Source organism: Thamnophis elegans, chromosome 8 (genome assembly GCF_009769535.1).
Source record: "Thamnophis elegans isolate rThaEle1 chromosome 8, rThaEle1.pri, whole genome shotgun sequence".
Classification (NCBI taxonomy): domain Eukaryota; kingdom Metazoa; phylum Chordata; class Lepidosauria; order Squamata; family Colubridae; genus Thamnophis; species Thamnophis elegans.
Window position 1 is genome coordinate 56652812 of NC_045548.1, and position 21316 is coordinate 56674127.

Genomic DNA, 21316 nt, shown 5'->3' on the forward strand with positions numbered 1-21316 from the left:
AGTAGTGTTTCTGTTGCTGTTATGGTCCATTGAAATAACCCTGATTCCTGATGATTGCAGAGATAGGTCTTGGCAACGTTTTCAGAAATAGCCTGCCAATGCTTTCTTTCTAAGTGTGAGAGAGATTGGCCCAGAGTCAGCCAGCTGGCTTCCATGTCTAAGGCAGAACTAGATCTCAAAATATCTTGGCTTCTTATCTAGCACTTTAGTTATGTGACCAAACTGTATTTCTCACAGCTACAAATTTAAGCCTAAATCCTAGCATAAGCTAGTGTAGTGAATAATACAGCCTATGTCTAACCTCACATGGTAACAGAAATTTGTATATAAGGTGTCTTAACCCAGGATGTCATATAAACATTAGCACACTCTCCCTGGCAAATGTATTAAACCTGCCCCCCCTCCCCCCAAGATCAGTGGCCTCTTTATTCACTAGAAGGATATTTTAAAAAAAACTTATTTGGCATTCCCCAATATTGGAAGGAACATGGTTTCTATTGGAGCCAAGACACTCATTAAATGGAATGTAGCCTGGTCCCCAATCTTTACTGCCAGTGAAGATGGAAGGTATTTCCCAATGGAATACCGAACCAAACCTGAAGTACCTAACCAACAGAGACTTTTTATTTTGGAATGATGCCATGCCCTCCCCTCAGCTGTCTTTGAAGGTCAATACAGTAAGATTACCTATCCAGGGAGATGATGCCCCTGTGCTACCGGACACACAAAAATGACCCAGCATACACTTCTCCTCTGCCTCTTTTGCAGAGACCTTCATATTAGCCTTCTCTCTCCACTATTGCATACACACCCAGAGTGCAGAGGACAACTCTACCCCTTCCTGCTGCTTTCAGACCTTGCTATAACATAGAACAGTGATGGCCAACCTTTTTGTTGCTGAGTGCCAAAAATGCGAGTGCGCGCACACAATAGCGTGCATGCCTGCCGGCACCCATAATGCAAAGTGCACCCCCACATGCGCATGCTTGCACAACCCCCCCCACTTCCCCCAACCACGTGTGCCGCACTGCTCGCCTCCATGCTGAGCTTGGTATTTCCTCCGGGGGAACGGGGGAAGCCCTTTTCACCCTCCCCAGGCTCCAGGAAAGCCTCTGGAGCCTGGGGAGGGTGAAAATGGCCTCCCGCTCTGGAAGGCCGAAAATCAGCTGACCAGTGCATGCATGCACGCTGGAGCTGATGGCTCGCAGGCTGGCAGATATGGCTCCGTGTGCCACCAGTGGTCTGCATGCCATGGGTTCACCATCACAGACATAGAATATTGTCAGGTTCTGTGCAGCGGTGCTGAACGCCCATCAGATGTTCCATAAATTAATAATAAGGAGCATTCAGTGCATCACACAAAATGCTCTTTACCATGACAGGTTTAGTTTGTCACACACCATCCTTCATGCTCCCTTATACCCATTTAATGCGTCTACCTCTCCTGCTAAGATTTCTTTTAGACTTTTGTTTTTATATATACTTTGTTTTATAGCTTTGGGTTTTTTTTAATAATTACTTGATGTATGTTCTATGCTTTTAAATTGACTGTATCCCATCCTCCTTATGCTGGTCTCTGACCATAAGAAAGATTTGATTGATTGATGGCAGTTATTGGCTGACTTCAGTCTTCTCCACATGTGCCTCAGATCTTACAGAGTTTTAGAGCCAGCTTGGAATTGGCAAACTAGACATGACTTAAGGCATTAATCCAATTAGGAAATAAATCCTATTCATACTCAGTGGCACACAGGCCGCACTAATTACAATTTGAAAAAGGACACGGTTGTGACAGTTGCACTCTCTGTAATCCAGAATGCATTTTAGAGAGAGTGTAAGCACAACATCTTCATGGCTGGCCACGAGGAAAGCAAATAATGCCACAAAAGAAGGCAAAGGTAGCCTTTAAAAGGCAACACCACCCATGAATGTTGTTCTGGCAAAGAGACATATGAGACAAAAGAAACAAACCAGAAAGACACAAAGTAATACAAACATCAGTTTTAAAACTGTCCGGCACTGCTGGGATCACATTGAAGGAGACGAACAATAGATGGGTCGCTCTTGGCTCCTCGAATGAACTCTTCCAGAGAAAGTTTTCCTAGAAAATAAACGGAGATGCTGGTTTCGGTTTTCAAAATAAATATGAATCATCACTACCTATTATTAGGTTCACATAGTAGGCTAGGCCAGAAGTTACGGTTAAAAAATACAGTGGTACCTTGGTACTCAACTGCTTTGAAACTCATGAAATTTGGTTTCCCGTTTTGATGTGAAAAATTTGTCCTTGTACTCATTGTTTGTTTGCTAATCAATGCAAAAGCTAGGTCACAAGCCAGCTGCCTTGTGACTTGCTACATTATTCCTTACAGAATAATTTGTTTGGTATTCATCGTGCCTCTCAGAACCAATTAACAATAAGTACCGAGGTACCACCATTTCTTTGTCCTCCCAACATGCTAATTCAAAACAAAACATATTATAATTTAATATGGTAGTCCAATTCATGCAACATATTGAGTCATAATTTATTTGAGGTTTGGTTTAATCCCTGTGATTTGTAAACTAAATTTTACGGTTTAATATGCAATGCAAATTTAGCCAGTTTGTACAAGCAAGTATAACCCTATACATACTTTCCTTAAAAATAACATCTTGAACTTAAGCATCGTATGATTGCCACTATACATGAAATTTCTGCAGTGCTGAATGTACTGAGTTAGTAAGGGAGGCAACCACAACTTCTTCTGCCCATTTTCCCATCTCATCTTTTGAACCACATCAGTTGCCCTGAACGTTTTAGCATAGGGGTCATCAACCCCCAAACTATGGCCCACTACTGGGCCATGATCCGTTCGGAATTGGGCCACACAAGCAGCAGGTGAGGATGAAACGCCACTCACGTGAGTGGCAGGTGCTTATGTTCATGCATGAAGCTCTACTCGTGCGAGCAGCAGATGCTTGTGTTAACACAAATAGAGCTATGCTCTGTTTGTGAGGATAACCATTGTCTGAAGTGGTGTAGGGTTTCCTGCCTAAGCAGGGGATTGGACTAGAAAACCTCCAAGGTCCATTCCAACTCTGTTATTCTATGATGTTTTATGACAAGGGCAAGAGAATGTTTTGGTATAAAGGGCCAAGAGAAGTTAATATTCAGTAGCAAATTTAAATATGAATTTCTACCTTACACCAGCTCAGATATTGTTGACACAGCTTATTGTGTACTGTAAGCTTCTCCAAGCTACAGACCTCTGAAAGTGCTGGATTACAACCTCCAAAACATCTAGAAAGTCACCCTGGGAAAGCTTGGTCTGTTCAGATTGGCACTGGTTCACCCGAATCGTATCTATTTGCTCTTAAATTACAGATGCCAAAAACTGAATCTGAGACTCCTTCTTTGTGGAAGATGATCTTTACAATGGTTCCTGCTTCAAAAGTGTCCTAGTCTACATGATTGTAAAATCATCTCCATTACTCAAGAACTGGGAAATATCAACTTTGGTGGCATTGATTAGTTATGGAGCATTTGGCATCTGCAAAAACTGAATTATTTGGGTATGTCCTAGGGCTAGGCAAACAAAATCTCTCCATAGTGCATGCAATTAGTAAAGCCTTTCCAAAATTGATCTTTTATACTTTGGAAGTGAAAAATTACCTACAGTTCCGGAAAACAAGAAAATTTTGAGTCAATCAAGACACTGTGCTATCAAAGCACAATGATGCTAAGAGGGAGAATTGGAAGACACATCTATAGCTTTCATAATATCATTATAAAATAAATACATTTTTTGTAATTGGATTGTAATCAATTTTTAAAAGCAATTTTCAAACTATTTCCATACAACCATAAAAAAAAGATCTGACTTCTTTCTTACTCCTAGATTTGGAAGCAGAAGTCATGTTTAAAGGAACTGAGGAATATATTTTAGTTGTAATGTTTCCAGGATTTGTCTTGCTGTGCCATTATAACTGGGATCTGTGATGTGTGTGTGTGTGTGTGTGTCTGTCTGTCTGTCTGTCTGTCTGTGTGTATATGTGTGTGTGTCTGTGTGTGTATTCTTCCTGGCTTAAATCTAAATCCTAATATTTATCTGAGTAATGGGTTGAGCTGCAAGACAGCAACCTAACAAGAGGCAGCATTTGGCTTGTCAAAAATTTTTTCACAGTAATACTAGCCATCATTCTTTCCCAGAGGTTTATTGATGGATCTATGAATCAGTAGCATACTTAGACTACTTAGTCAAAGTCTGCTCTTCAAAAGGCATCAAGAGATCAGAAACAACAGAAGCAAGTTAAAAGGAAGATAATCCAAAGATAATTTACCATCTCTGTTGGTATCCATCTGGCGAAAGATTTTCTCAGTTCTTTTCTCTGGTGTTGATTCATCTTCCGGCATCTTCATAACTGAAGAAACCATCTTGTAGATTGCCTAAAAAATGGAATATGAAAAGGAAGGGTCTAGAAGAATTGCATAATTTCAGAAAGTTCATTGGGAATTTGGTGCATTGACAGACCTATCCCAAAGTAGCTTTCAGGAGTTTAGGTAATTAAAGCTGTCTCTTCTACCCTGGACTTCACAGATATACCACACAATTCTCATTATCCCCAAAAACACATTGAGATGAGAAGACATAATGATTATCAATGGAGTTATTAACCAAATGATATTTGGCTAGAGAAATTTCATTACAGTTTAAGGATGGATGCTTCCTTAGAAAGGCCTCTAGATGATTTGCTCAGATTCTAAAATTATAAGGGAAGATTTGGTTTTTCCGAAAACGGTAATTACAAATAGTCTTGGTTTACAGCAAAAGCATCCTTTGGTTAATCCATCTAAATGTTATCCCTGTATTATGATCACTGGGATAACATCACTGCAACTCAAGCAAGTTAAGGCATGAGCAAAAAACTGAGCTGAACAGCATCTACAATGCAATCAGTACCTTGCTATGGGGCACATAGAGGAACAATTCTAGTTATTCTGAATTAAATCCTACTGACAATTTAATTTCATATAAATAAGCATACAATTATAGCCTTAAATTGATTTTCACACCAGTACACAGAGATCTTGGTTTCCCAGGGCTAGTCCCCTAGTCCCTTTGTTTTCAAATACACATCACAGCCTTTATGCTATATTTTTTTGTACATGAAAAGACTTACTGGAACCATTTCTTGTCCCATCCCTATTAGTTATGTCGAAACACTTGTTGCAATAACCAATAACAGAAAATGCTAAATGAATGCTCATTATTTACGGCATTAATTACTGAACAGTGGGAGTAAAAGTTAATGACCAATCCACTACATAATCTAATTGTATATTAGAATCTGTGCTTATTTACTGTAAAGATTCAGTATATGGTACATTTAAAATAAAGGGGGGGGAATAAAGCATCTTTAAAAAGATTACTGTATAATTAAAAAACAATAACGGGGAAAAATCTTATTTGAAAAAAATATAGAGTGGTGATTAGTTCGTTTAAAGAAGTAATACATACCATTTCTTGAAAATAACTCCTACCGAACACTAGATTTATGTGATGCAGTATACATAATTGATGTGTGTACATGTAGTGTATGTATGTGTATATATATATGGTCTTGTTGTATTCGGGTCTTTTCCCGTGTAAGATTGAGATTGCCTTGGCAACATTTCGGCGAGGTCCCACTCGCCATCTTCAGGCTGGTGTTTTGGGCTTAAAGCGTGATCGAAGCTGCCGTCCCTCTACAAACCTTGGGGGTGGGGTTTCAGCAAGTGGATTGATTGGATGTGTGGCTATATCATGATTGGTAGATTGGTGCTGATTGGTGTTGCCTGTGGGTCCATTGTTGTTTTGTATTGTAACGGCTTGGCCAAAACGTTGCCAAGACAATCTCAATCTTACACATTGTATGTATGTATGAATGTATGTATGTATGTATGTATGTATGTATGTATGTATGTATATGTTTTCGTAGATTTTCACAGGTGTAGGTATGCTGGTCTTGTTGTATTTGGGTCTTTTCCCATGTAAGATTGAGATTGTCTTGGCAACGTTTTGGCGAGGTCCCACTCGCCATCTTCAGGCTGGTGTTTTCGGCTTCATGCTTGTGCGAGTAAGTATATATATAAAGGTGGATTGCAAGTATAACAAATGTGTACCCTCCTAAGCATACCTTAAGAAAACCCTATTCCCTCCCATGAAAGAAGCAAGTCCACTTAAATATGCTCTGAAATGTGTTCAAATGATACTGACATATGGTTGAACCTTAGAGTATATCTTAACCATGAAATCTTAGACATCTCCACTGAGAATTAGTCTTGGTAATTATAGTTATTCTCAGTTAATTCAGTACTGTACTACAACCCTATATTACGTGTGTGTGTGTGTGTGTGTGTGTGTAAAAATTATGTTACTGTACATTTTACGATTCATGTATATTCCTTTCAGTTAAGTAGACATCTTCAGTCTGGTGTCTTACTGTGGATGTCATGAATTGTAGCTACCTGATACCTACGCTGGAGATCCTCTAGTAAACTACTAGTATATTAGTTCCGCCTATACTAGCGATCTTTGCATTTAGAAAAAAATACTGGTATATTAGTTTCTCCTATATTGGACATCTAAATAGATGTTTATTTTTATTTACCAGTTTTTATTTCTAAATTCAACTGCTACTCAGTGAAGTCAAATTAACAATAAAGTATAAATGAAAAATAGTAAGTATCATCTGTTTAATGCCATACATAATTGAACAGGTCTGCAACAATCCATATGACCACTTGACAACAGGAAAGTGACATAGAAAAAGTTTCGCCCTTTAGCAGTCATTCAGATTTTTGCAACAAGTGTTTATGGTGGCACTAACTGAGTCACTAGGGAAAAAACTGAATATTGAAGAGAAATAGCATCAGGAAAGAAGATGCTTATAGATCACACGGAAAATGGTAGTATAGATTTTCCTCGGGTTGGAGAAGACTTAGGTGCAAGCCTTAGGATATGCTAAAGTAGTCTTTAATACTTTTCCAGAAGTAAGGGATTTTTTCCGGCAATGTGCCACACTATATCTAAGTTTATCTATATTTTTAACACATAAGAAATTCAAATTGCTTCCTGATAGACTGGTCTAAATTGTCCTTTCCCTCCCCTTCCCTTCCTTCACCTTGCCATTATTGTGAGCAATTCCAACAAATACTATGGTGATGACCCAAGTTGCCAAAAATAATAAAATTCAACATTAAACTTGGGAACTCTAATATGAAATCAAATTGGCAGGTAACAAAGGTAACCTTAACAACAGTCCTTCATTAAAAATGTGAATTTCAGAAACCTAATTAAAATAGGTTATTTATAGAACTACAAAAAATAGTTGCTATATGCTAAAATAGATCGCTGAGAAAATATTTCTGACATATGACATTTTTTTATTCCTGCCAGAAACAAATTGGAAACTGAAGAGCTTGTGCCCCAACTTTGCTGGCCCACGTCTCATTTGAGATTGTATTAATGGTCATCAGTTCCACAGAAGGGACATGAAATAACACCAGTTTAGCATGCCACCTGGGGTAGATGAAACATTTATACTAAAACTTTATCTCAAATACTCTGGGGTGGCGAAATCCACCTGTTATTGTTTAAATGATGGTAGCAACAGCACAAAGAACACTTCAAAATAGGCAAAAGAAGACAGGTGTCAGCTCAAGGAACAGAACAACTTTAAAGGTGATGAAAGGCAAGAATGCAGCACAAGTGGAGAAATGAGAGTAGAAAAATTCACTCCTCCATATGACAAAAGGATTATGGGGACAATGTTATCTATCAAGTTTTTATTCCAACAAGAATAATCATGATTTTCAAAGCTTACTCCAAGGGTATTGAAATTGTAGATCAGAGCATTGGGTTGGGAAAGGTAATCTTCACAACAACATGCGTAAATTAGGCTGAAGGTCTTCCACTGATTTCTGATTTGAACCTTGTCACTTAAAGTGCTAATCCAAGGTTAATTGCTGCAACATATTGGTTTTTCACTGGCTTGGCTATAACCAGTGGTGGGATTCAGCCAGTTCCCACCACTTCGGGAGAACTGGTTGTTAACTTTCTGAGCACTTAGGTGAACTGGTTCTTGGAAGAAATCATTAGGGCAGAGAACCCGTTGTTAAATTATTTGAATCCCACCACTGGCTATAACCATCCATACTGCACATATCCACACTAGCCAAATAAGGAATCCAAATTGTGTAATACAAAGTAGACCATCCCAAGAATAGAATTTTCTAATTGCCTTGATTACTGTAGACTTCCTTTTACTTCATTTTTTTCAGTGGAACTGACAGCCCGTTTTTTGGTCACACATGGAGGGATTACAGCTGACAGAATAGCATAATTTACCAATCAAAATATGGAACAATTAGATAAAACAGAATTTACACTGAGAAACCAATTTCTTATTTAATGGTCTTCAGAAGGAGACACATCTGAATATCTTGGCAAAGATAAGATTTTTCTTTCCACTCTAGCCAGTCCTTAAATATTAATATTATATTACATTTTAATAGTGAAAAGAACAGTGACAAATTTACTCATTTATTGTTTGTGGAGGGAGGGAAGGAAAGAGGGAGGGAAGGAAGGAAGGAGGGAGGGAGGGAGGGAGGGAGGGAGGGAGGGAGGGAAGGAAGGAAGGAAGGAAGGTAGGTAGGTAGGTAGGTAGGTAGGTGATACATACCTGGACTATTTCTAACATTTCTGCTTTGCTGATGTATCCATTTCCGTCCAGGTCATACATACTGAATGCCCACTTCAGCTTTTGCTCCAGTTTCCCTCGTGACGTTACACTCAAAGCTATGATAAATTCTCTGAAATCTATTGTTCCATCGCCGTTTGCATCAAATGTACGGAACACATGTTCAGCAAATTTAGAAGCGTCCCCATAAGGAAAAAAATTCCCATAGATTTTCTTAAATTCCTCCATGGACAGATGTCCACTTGGACAGTCTCTGAGAAAACCTTTGTACCATTCCTGGATCTCATGTTCAGTAAAGTCTGTGCTTTCTAGCAAATCTTGCATCACTTCTGGGCGTAACTTGCTGTTCTGTTTTCCCATGGTGATATCAGGATTTTATCTAAAGAAGGGAGGGGGAAAAAAGCAGTTTATTCTCTAGTTTACAAAACCAAGGGATGATGAACAGCGTGGGCTTTAGACAACCTTTTAAAAGGCTGGTTCTCTTGATGATGATTAACATTTTCATTTGAAATAGCTCAGCACAGTCCACTTCTACCAAACCAGAAGAACCCCTCAGCATGCAAATGAGAAGTACCAAATTTTGACTTGTGGTTGAACTTCCTTACATCGATACCATTTTATATTTTATAAGACAGTATGGAGGAGTATGGAAGTGGGACACAGTGGCTCAGTGGTTAAGACGCTGAGCTTGTCGATCAGAAAGGTCAGCAGTTCAGTAGTTTGAATCCACAGCGCTACGTAATGGAGTGAGCTCCTGTTACTTCTCCCGCCTTCTGTCAACCTAGCAGTTCGAAAGCACGTAAAAATGCAAGTAGAAAAATAGAGACCACTTTGGTGGGAAGGTAACAATGTTCTGTGCGCATTCAGCATTTAGTCATGTCAGCCACAGGACCATAGAGATGACTTCGGACAGCGCTGGCTCTTCGGCTTTGAAACGGATGAGTACATCCCCTAGAGACATGATATAATGAGCCAATGCAAAGCCCCATAGGAGGAGGTCTGCTTGGAAACCCTATTTTCCTTAGAGATTGTTTATATTCTGTAGTGCAGAGTTTCTCAACCCTCACATCTTTAAGATGTGTAGACTTTGACTTCCAGAATCCCCCAGCCAGCATGCTTTATGGGGAATTCTAGGAGTCGAAGTCCACACATCTTATAGTTGCTAAGATTTTAGAGACAATGTTGTAGTGAATAGTTTTATTTACCACATTCCTATAGTCATCTATTTCACATTGTGACCGGGAACAGCATACATAATAAAACAATTATCTATTTCCAGATGGCATAACCAAAAGGGATTTTCAATAAAATGCCAGTTTTACAAATTTCACCCTAAGAGCTTATTGCAGATATATTATCCTAGAGATCTCCAAATGATTTTGACTGCAATTCCTACAAGCCATAGCTAAACCCATCCTTTACAGGCCTTGGAACCTTTAATCTAAAATACCTGAAAATATTTATGGGAGGATTAGATAGTAACAGTGGCATTGATCAAAGCCAGGGCAAGGTAATTCATACATATTTTCTACAATTGAATTGAATTGAATTGAATGGGTTTATTTATAGGCCGCCCTTTTCCCTGAGGGGACTCAGGGCGGCTAACAACTCATAGGAAGGGGGATACAGACAATAACATATAACATTACATATAATTAAAAAGTAAACAACATTCATCCAACATTCGGGTGGGGGCAGATCAATCTCTACCCCCAGGCCTGGCAGGATAGCCAGTTCTTGAGGGCTGCGCGGAAGGTCTGAAGGGTGGTGAGGGTACGGATCCCCACGGGGAGCTCGTTCCAGAGGGTCGGAGCTACCACTGAAAAGGCTCTCCTCCGCGTAGTGGCCAGCCGGCACTGGCTGGCAGATGGCACTCGGAGGAGGCCTAATCTATGAGATCTAATCGGTCTCGAACACAAAAGGGTTACAAAAGCATATTACTCAACTAATTTGATTAGTAACATCCATATAGCAGAGACAACATTTCTGTGTTTAGTGCACATTACTTTAAGTATTAGTGATGCTTTTCTATTGTTAAGGCTAAGAGTAAGTATGAACTCCCAGTAAACTGCAGTAATTGTTACATCTTCTACACCATCTTAATGGCTTTTCTAACTTGGGGTTCCCTCTAGCAACAATGTATTGGCTCATTTCTAATTACTCCCAGCCACCACAGCCACACATATCACCATATATGGATGGTGTCAAATAGAAGTGCTGTGGAAGGATTTTTTATTATTCAGTGTGTGCCCAATTGCTCATACCTAAGACATCCATGTTCCCTCAATCTCTACTTGTTTCAGAGACGGGTTCCTACCTATTTGGTCCGGTTCGGTCGAATAGTAATAACTCCGGCAGACACATGACTGTACCGGTTCTATCTCTGGTGGCGCCATCTTGATTTTCTGTTCTGCACATGCGCAGAGCAATCTTCATTGAAAAAAATGTAATTTATATTCCTTTTTTAATGTTGTGCACATCTGCAAAATTTTCCGGGCACCGAACCAGTAGTAATGGAGTCCGGAGCCCACCCCTGACTTGTTTGTGTATAAGTCAATAGATTGAACCTACTTGTTTAGTGTAGAAATCAACAGATCAACAGTCATTAAACTGCTTAACTATCTTTCCTGAATACTATTCTATCATGGCATATATTTTCCTTGAGTTGCAATCTTTGTTTAATCAGTGAATGGCATTTGATTCACAAATGAAGTCTCCATAAAGTGTAACGTTCTCAAAGATGCTGATAATAGTATTCTAGCATTACCAAAAGGTAGTCCAGGGTAAAACAATTAGAGTAACACCCAGCTTGATTGGCGTTCACGGGGCTCAAGCACCTTTTTACAATCTTGCCAGAAAGGAGGATGAACAGAATTATGTATGTCCTAATTGTATTCCTTATCAGTTATAAAGCAACTCTTCGTTAATGGTCAAATGTGCTCTTCTTTAATCTTTGTAACATATATAAGAATTTTGCTGACAGTCTCTGTCATTCTTATGGCAGGAGACCAGTGATTCACTCTTAACTGGGTAGCTTTAATAAAACAATTATTGGATCCCCTCCAATTGTTGGCGTGTTCTTAGGTAAGTTTTTTTCCAGGATGTTGCCTTACCTGGTTTTTTTTCTCTACTTCTGTGATTGGTCTCTCATTCAAGTTACTTCCAACTGGAAGAGAGAGTTTTACTTCTCCTAATAGGTAACATGACGTGTAGGTGCAGTTATCCAAACAAAACCTGCAAAGGGCTAATAATCAAATATCCCAGCTGCCAAAAAAAGGGAACCAAAACAAGGAAACATTTTTTCAGCCAACTATCCAAACTGTAAAGGTCAGACGGCACAAAGCTAAACAGGAAATCAAAGGGAATATGTGATCTTTATGGCCAACAAAACATAAAGCAAACCCAAATCCATAATTATATGAGCTTCTCTGGTAAAGGGAATACAACCAGGAAGAAAGCCACAATTACATAGGCTTCACAAAGGTTTGGGAGGTGGTCAAATGCGAACGCACATACATACATACACTGATCATGTTCCAGTGAAATGAATGGAGCATGTGGAGCATAAGGAACAACAGATCTGAAATGCATTAATGTACTTAGCACAGCATTATTTCAAATACTTTGCAGAGCCCTACTAAAGAACATATAGTTTCAACTGCATTTGTTTTTTAATATTTAATTAGCTTCAGCTGCTTACTGATATATGTTTGAACTATTTAAATATTTTCCTTTTTTTCTCCCAATAGCTTAGCGGTCCAATGATGGTCTTGATAATTCATTTGGGAGTCCTCCGGGACCCACAGCTGACTTCCGAACACCACTTGTCGGCTGTGACCAGGGGGGCATTTGCCCAGGTTCGCCTGGTGCACAAGTTGCGTCCCTACCTGAACCGGGAGGCCCTCACAACAGTCACTCGTGCCCTTGTGACCTCTAGACTGGACTACTGCAATGTGCTCTACATGGGGCAGCCCTTGAAAAGCATTCAGAGACTTCAGCTTGTCCAGAATGCAGCCGCGCGAGCAATCGTGGGTGCACCTCGGTTCACCCACGTAACACCTATCCTCTGCACTGGCTGCCTATTGGTCTTCAGATACGCTTCAAGGCGCTAGTCGTCACTTATAAAGCCCTTCATGGTATTGGATCTGGGTACTTGAGAGACCGCCTGCTGCCAATTACCTCCAATAGACCGATTAGATCCCACAGATTAGGCCTCCTCCGAATTCCATCCGCCAGCCAATGCTGGCTGGCGACTACCCAGAGGAGAGCCTTCTCTGTGGCTGCTCCGACCCTCTGGAACGAGCTCCCTGTGGAGATTCGAACCCTCACCACCCTCCAGGCCTTCCGCAAAGCCCTTAAAACCTGGCTGTTCCGACAGGCCTGGGGCTAAAGAGCTTTTGCCCCCCTCCTCGAATGGTATGGTTGTTGTGTGCTTTTAAATTGTGTATTGTTTTGTTCGTCTTTTATCCCTTATCTGTATCCCCTTCCCTGACTTGGAGTCCCCTTCGGGGAAAAGGGCGGCATATAAGTGCAATAAATTCAATTCAATTCATGCCAACCAACTTTGACTGGGTTCAAGCTTCTTAACGCGTGTCTTACATAAATATTCCTTATGTACTAGGAAATATCCATGTTAAAGACAGAAGTCTGTCTTTGACAATTAACACCATGAAGCAATTCAAAAGGATTTGTAAATTAATTCATAGTAGATTTATCCTTTCAGCCTCCCAGTTTCCTTTATTTTTGTCATCTGGCAGATCATAAACTAAGGGATAGGGGTACTTCTCCAGCTGCTCTCTTCTCTTTCAAGGCCACAGAGCAGAAGCATATTGAACACCTGAGACAGGAAGCCCCAAGAGACACAATTCACAAATGCAACAGTATATCCAATTCAACATCCAACAAATAACTCAATTCAGTGATCCAGGAATGCTACTGGAGTTACCAAGCCAGGGATTTGTGTATGACAGGTAGATACTTCTAACATTTACAAAAGCAAGAGCCCGTAACACTTTGGAACTCTCTGATTTAAACATGCTATTTTTATCTTGCCTTTATTATACTAATAAAGCTGCTCGATTCCTAGTGACAGACATTCCCCTGCTGTACTTGGCAAACTCAAAGAATATGTTTTGCAATAGCAACTGAAAACAAGATGATTTTTGCAAATGGCACAAGGAATGGAGATAACATTTGGGAGCCCAATCTTTGATGAAGACCAATTTTTAAAAAAATATCAATCAATGCATTCAGGGCCAGTGCAATGCAGTGTGTAAATTCTGCAACATAGAAGGGCACTGACACTAGTTGCAAATACAAAAAAAATGAGATGCAATATCAACAACAGACTTTGCACAGGGACCTTTCAGCTGTTGAGACTGGTGATAGAACTTATAATCAGGACCAAGCAGGCCCTTATGTAATTAAAATTATACACAATAAGCCATATTAAAAATGGTTTGGTAGAATTCTGCAGAAGGGTGCCTTGTATGCCTGCAGTAAATTTGCCTGCATTATAAAGATTTATTCGTGAAGATTTGCATTATTATTCATGATGCTATTAAAATGATATAAGCACCTTTTGCAGAAGAGGTTCTGACAAAGCATGAAACTTTAAAGCTTCTTAGGAAATGATAAGTTATCACACGATGTGTGTAATGACAGTGATTCGCTGTAGCTTTGTCAAATAAATGTTTACTTTCCCTGAGCCCTAGTTGAGCATTCTTCCTCACAGAATTTCAATCCTATGAAGAGAGTCTCCAACAGCCATATATATGGGTTTTCAACATTGCAAACTGTGTAGTAAGACTTCCTAGACAATTTAAAACCCTACAGCAATCTACTTCAAGAACAGAAGTTGGGACTGCAACTTTCACAATTCCCAGGTATCCCAACAAATTGGGAAGGAAACAGATTGGAAGAGGATACAATCAAGATTCTGTAACAGTGATGGCAAACCTTTTTTCCTTCGGGTGCCGATAGCATGTGTGTGTGTGTGCCGACACCCATAGTGCAATGTCCCCCACAGGCCCCGCCCCTGCACATGTGTGTGTGTGACCGCCCCCCCCCCCACGCTCCCCGTGCATACATATGTGACCCCTGTTTTGATGCTAGCAGACCTCCCTGAAGCCTCCTGGGACCAAAAATGCACCGCCACCCATGCGCATGCGACCCCCCCCATGCATGTGCATGCAACCTTCACCCCATGCACATCCAACACACACCCCACACACATGCGCATGTGACCCCCCCCATGAGCACACGTCTCCCAGCAGAGATTTGAAAATCAGCTGTCTGGTGGAACAAGTGCGCTCATGCGCAGTGGAATTAACATGGGCGATGGCTTGCATGCCCGCAGAGATGGCTCTGCATGCCACCTGTGCCATAGGTTTGCCATCACGGTTCTATAATATAAAGGAGGACCAGGTCTTCTTTATCAGATTGCCTGCTTCAGTGTGAAGGGCTGGAGAGCAATATGGATATATGTCACAGAACATCTTGTTAGTTGAACCCAAGGTTTTCTTCTGACTTCTAAACCCTATTCGTAGATCAAGAAATTAGGTCAACTTTTTTCTAAGTTTTTCCAAATTAGGATCCCCCCCCCCCAATTATTTTACAAGGATAAGACTTCTCCATGTAGGTGACAAGCCTTTCTCCTGGTTTCTAGCCTGGTGCTTTTACTGCTAGACTAAACTGGCTCTCCGTGTAGTTGACAAGTCTTCTGTTATCTAAATCAGGGGTCTCCAACCGTGGCAACTTTAAGCCTGGCAGACTTCAACTCCCAGAATTCCTCAGACAGCTTTGCTTAGCCCTGATCTAAAAAGCCCAATGAATAGAGATCTTCCCTGACAGCTTTCCTTGGAATCAGATGGAAGTGTGGGAAACCCAGAAGGCTCGAAAATGTACAGGTAGTCCTCAGCTTACTACCATCTGTTTAGCGACTACTTAAAGCTACAAAGGCATGGAAAAAAGTGACTTTTAACCACTGCAGCATTTTGGTCACCACGTTATAAAAAAGATGTTGAGACTCTAGAAAGAGTACAGAGAAGAGCGACCAAGTTGATTAGGGGACTGAGAGGCTAAAACATATGAAGAACGGTTACAGGAACTGGGCATGGCTAGTCTGGTGAAGAGAAGGACCAGGGGAGACATGACAGCAGTGTTCCAATATTTGAGGGACTGCAACAGAGAGGACGAGGTCAAGCTATTCTCCCAAGAACCTGAAGGCCAGACAAGGAACAATGGATGGAAACTGACCAAGGAGAGATTCACCCTAGAAAGACAGAGAATTTTTCTGACAGTGAGAGCAATCAACCCATGGAACAGCTTGCCTTCAGAAGTTGTGGAAGCTTCATCACTGGAAGCTTTCAAGAAGAGACTGGACTGCTATTTGTCAGAAATAGTGTAGGGTCTGCTTGGGTGGGGGATTGGACTACATGACCTACAAGGTCCCTTCCAACTGTTAATCTGTAATTACATGATCAAAATGTGGATACTTGGCAGCTACAGTAGCACTGTATTTAGGACAATTGCAGTGTCTGGGGTCATTTGATCACCATTTCCAATCTTCCAAGCAGTTCTTTAAAGCAAAGTCAATGAAGGAAGCCACATTCACTTAACTACAGTGATTTATTTAAGAACTAAAGCAAAAATGGTCATAAAATCAAGTACAATTCATTTAACAGTCACCTTAGCAACAGAAATTTTGATTCCAATTGTGGTTGTAAGTTGAGGACTACCTATAAAGAACAAGATATCCACAGGCATACCACACAACCACTGCGTGAATTTAAAATGACCACATTCCAGCATGGAATTTCTCCTCATCTGAATGCAAACGCAAATCCTCTTTCATCCAAGGTTGAAAAAAAAAGAAATAGAAAAAATTCTGGCATGACCTGTACCCCAGACTTCTGATCATCTATTTATACATATGTTTTGATAGTTTTATGCTGTCCAATAACCAAATGTCTTTGGATACTTTATGTAAAAATATTTCAAATTCAATATTAATTGAAGTACAGTACAACATTGTCTGAAAATACACAATAGACATAAAACAATACAAATTCCAAAAAGCCTTTAACATTTTTAAAAAGTCAAAATCCATGGAAGTAGCAATCTATTTCTTTCTTCAGAATTTGGCCCTTACCAAACCTAGAACACAGTTATATCTATTTTCCAAATGTTGTATCTCACACTTTTAGTCCAGGGACAATATCAATTTTTTAAAAAGGTGCAACAAATGCCACACAAAGTTATTCAGGTTATCATGAATATATTTATAAACCCATTCTGAAATTTGAAATAGGGCTTTTAAGAACCCATCCTGCTAATAAATTACAGCATGGAAAAAAATATTAAAGCATTCCAGAAAAATTAGCAAGTAAAACAGTTAGATCATCTAAAGAACTAAGATTCTAAACTGAGTAAAAATATGTGACCTCACTTCCCCAGCCCATAGCCCAACTACTCTGTTTTCTACATTAATGTAAGGACATTGAAATTATTACCTGCTCAAAGTATAAATGAATATCTTTCCCCACACATCATTCTCCAAACTATGCTTGTTAATGTCAAATGTCAAAGGTATAAACAGGAGTAATTGCAGACTGCTATTTTTTATGAGCTTCTAATTGTTTGTGGAATTTAAAGATCAAAAGAGAAGGCTCTGTTCCTCTAGATTTATTCTGGCATAGATGTCCTACAGCTGCTGCATCTTGTCTTCAACTTCCCTTTATCTTTTCTTTGTAATGTCTCAGCAGGTGTCTAGAGATGGGAGGGGAGACAGGAAGAAGCAAAAATGTCCTCATCAAAAAGTTGGTGTCTTCCAAGCACTACAAAGACCATATATAGAATGGAATAGAATAGAATAACAGAGTTGGAAGGGACCTTAGAGGTCCTTCTAATCCAACCCCCTGCTCAGGCAGGAAACCCTACACCACTTCAGACAAATGTTTATCTAATGTCTTCTTAAAAACTTCCAGTGTTGGAGCACTCACAACTTCTGGAGGCAAGTTGTTCCACTGGTTAATGGTTCTAACTCTCCGGAAATTTCTCCTTAATTCTAAGTTGATTCTGTCCTTGGTTAGTTTCCACCCATTGCTTCTTGTTCTACCCTCAGGTGCTTTGAAAAAAGTTTGCCTCCCTCTTCTTTGTGGCAACCCCCTCAAATATGGAACACTGCTATCATGTCTCCCCTAGTCCTTCTTTTCATAAGACTAGATGTATCCATTTCCAGCAACCATTATTTATATTCTTATCCCCAACTCCCCTAATCATCTTTGTTGCTTTTCTCTGCACTCTTTTTTACATCGTGGCAATCAAAATTGGATGCAGTATTCTAAGTGTGGTCTTACCAAGGCATTATAAAGTGGTATTAACACTTTATATTTTGTCAATAGTTTCTGAAACTTGGCTTCATATTTCACTATTGCTTCAGTTAGTGGTCATGAGTCCTCATCAATGGTCCCTATCACCACCAATTCATCATTATTGCACATGCCAGGAGATAACTGCCATGATTTAGCCAAAGTTAAGCACTTGAAATCTGTGTTTGTCATATGAGAACCTTAAGTGGTACACGTGAAATCAATGAAGCCCAAACTACTAAATTTAGAGTGGAAGAATTATTTCTTTACGTATTTCTATAACACTATTCATCATTATCACATAATTGAGTAAAATCCAAACATCAAAGGTCAACTTTTCCAAACTAGCATTCTTTAGATGGGTTAGATTTCTACTCACAGAAGTACCAGCTCATCTGAGTAGAAAATCTGGAAGCTAAGGTCCAAGTCTTTCTATGAGTGGCATAGTCTTCCTTACTTTGAGCTCTCATACAATATAGATCTTAGGTCATGCCTTCATATTAGATGTTCCACGGCTAGACTCCTTAAAGTTTGGGCTTTTTCAATATATATATTTGAGTTTTTTTAATGACTTCTGACTACTAGGAGGAAGTGTAATTTGCTGTGATCCTTCTTACTGGGATGAGACCACTAGTTGTATACTGCCTCCTGGGTATTAGTAGTTTTAAAGTCAAGGAAGCCCCGAATCAGTATTCTTCAACCTTGGCAACTTTAAGTTGGATGGACTTCAACTCCCAGAAGTGGTATGTAAGTCTAAGTGCTATTGCTATTGCCAGAAAAAGCAAGTCTTGACTGGTTGGAGGTTCTTTATGACCTTGTAGACCAGGGATGTCAAACTCAATTTCATTGAGGGCTGCATCAGGGTTGTGTTTAACCTCGGGAGGTCAGGGTGAGCATGGCCAGATCAACATTACTCGTGTTGGCGGCGCCTGTGGTGGCCCGACCACTTTGCCAGTGAAAATGGGCTCCTGAGCTCTGACAGCCTCCTGCAACCCTCTGCTGGCGAAAACTGAGCTCGGGAGGGCTGCACGCGGCCCTCCCGAGCTCTGTTTTCACTGGCAGAGATACCATGGGCCTTCGCTGTTTCCAGGGTGGTTCCGCAGGCCAGATATAAATACCGGCCGGATCCAACCCTGGGCCTTGAGTTTGACACCCCTCTTGTAGACCATTTAGGTCTTCACACCTTGGTTGCACTTCTTGCTTTAGGACACCTGCTGCCATCACCAATGAACACCCCACTCGGGGTCCTAGCCTGAAGAGAGATAGGCCTCTCACAATCTATGGTGATTAGAAGATAAAACTGAAAAACAATGTAATAATTTTTGCAATGAAAATCTCCTAGACATATAGCTTAGAGGCAAGTAACCAGAGATTTTTAGCCCTTCTTATCTCCCTGGGGAAATAAACCAATAACACTAGAGATAATAAAATCAAATTTAAGAAATGCTCCAAGCAGACTAAAGGAAGAAGTTATGAATGTTTTTTTTCTTACAGACTGAAGTAGATACAAGTTAATATGCTGAATATTACAAACAAAATTAATATTTTCTTCTCAAGCCCTAGGAATAAAAAGCAAAACCGAGACAGATGCTCAATTTTTCTAATTTGTATACAGACTTAAAAAAAAGAAAATAAAGAAAATAAGTTTGGCTTAGGATGACACATACACAAAAGGAAGAATTGAACACGATTTCATTCCTAGAGTTTTACTATTGTCGCTACAGAAACTAGCAATTTTGCAAAGGGGGGGGTCTGTTTCATTTGTCTGATTTCTTTCACTTTAATCAGGTACTGTTAAGATACTGAACCCCACTCTTGTGCGGTCTGCTTCTCCACATTTTCCCCATTTCAACTATAGGTAGTCCTCAAGTTATGACAGGGATTTCTATCGCTAAGCAATGGGTTTGTAAAGCACATCACATCACCGCATTATTTAGCAACAGCAATCCCTGCAGTCTCCATTGCCATCATTAAGCGAGGACTGTGGGTCATTAAAGCAAGCACCGCAACACAATTTCTTGCTGACCTCCAATGACTAAAGTCATTTATCAACTACCCTGGCTATAGCACTTGGCTAAACCCATGCCATCAATTTTAGTAGGAGTTTTTAGCCTGCAATCATCTCCTCCCCACAAAACTCCAGTTTCCAAGAGTCCCTTCTGGAATGTCACGCCTGTTGGAAAATTGAAACCCTTATTCTTCATTCCAACTGACTTCCTGGAATATAGAAAACATTCATAATAATCCACTCCAAACGAAAAAAAAATGTTTATACCTCCACATTCTTTTCCACATATATCACTTTCTCCAATGGGGAACTCCGGATGATCTGGCTCTTAACTCCCACTCTGGCTGGGGATTATAGGAGGAAAATACCTATTTGGGAAAGCCTTACTTAAGGTCATTAGGCTTCAGAAAAGCTGTCTAAAGGTAAATAATCTAATTAAAGACATATGGAGGATATATACACATATAAAAAAAGATTCTATATTCCTGGAAGGATACGCGTACATATCAGAATTTAAAGCCTGGTTAACAAAATTTATTCATTCTCAACTTCTGAACTAGCTTTTTATTGAAGAAAAGGGCAGTCTAGATATGATTCCATGCGGTCAAGGATAAAAAGTGAGTTACAGTGATATTACAAAGATGTAATTACTATCTTGGAGAAAAGTGGAATAATTCAAAGGGTTTCTTTCCATTTTTTTTTTACACTAATGCTAACATGCTAATTTTATTTTGTTTTTATATATAGTTACATTTGAATTATATTCACACATTACTAAAATTTTCCTTTGTAATTTTAAAAAGATTGATACCGTTTTTAAATTAAAGACAGAGATTAACTAAAAAAGATACTACACCACCGTTTTATTGGAGTGTAAAGTAGGTCCAGATAACTGTTAAGAGACCACCATATTATAATGAACATAGCCTTTTGAAAATGAAAATACTATAGCTGGTATTTCTGGACATGTTTCTTATCTGGACTACCTCACAAGGCTGGTATTAATCTTGCAAGTCTCAAAGTACATCTCTTCCCACTCACTTTTACAGTCCAAGAAACTTCCCTTGTGAGGCATTTAACATGCCCCATTTTTTTCTACAGATTCAACTGCCTCTTATCTGACTGTTGTCTAGTCCAGCGGTCCCCAAGTGGGACTTGTTCAAAATCGGGTCACAGGAAAAATGGGCAAGCGCTTGTGCATGAAACTCCACTC

The 21316-nt window shown here is 39.8% G+C and overlaps 1 protein-coding gene across 3 annotated transcripts in view; it reads right to left on the bottom strand.

Moving 5' to 3' along the window:
- Positions 1-1480: 1480 nt before the first annotated feature.
- Positions 1481-21316, bottom strand: part of NCALD (neurocalcin delta) — a 48779-nt gene continuing 28943 nt past the window's right edge. For 2 of the 3 annotated variants that reach the window (XM_032223378.1, XM_032223380.1), the window contains exons 2-4: positions 8707-9103; positions 4324-4429; positions 1481-2101 (exon numbers count right to left, since the gene is read on the bottom strand). In XM_032223378.1, the coding sequence (XP_032079269.1) occupies positions 2004-2101; positions 4324-4429; positions 8707-9084 (582 nt within the window). In that variant the 5' untranslated portion in view covers positions 9085-9103 and the 3' untranslated portion in view covers positions 1481-2003. Of the gene's footprint in view, positions 2102-4323; positions 4430-8706; positions 9104-11837; positions 11886-21316 lie in introns of those variants that run through there. The other variant, XM_032223379.1, reaches the window with a different exon arrangement.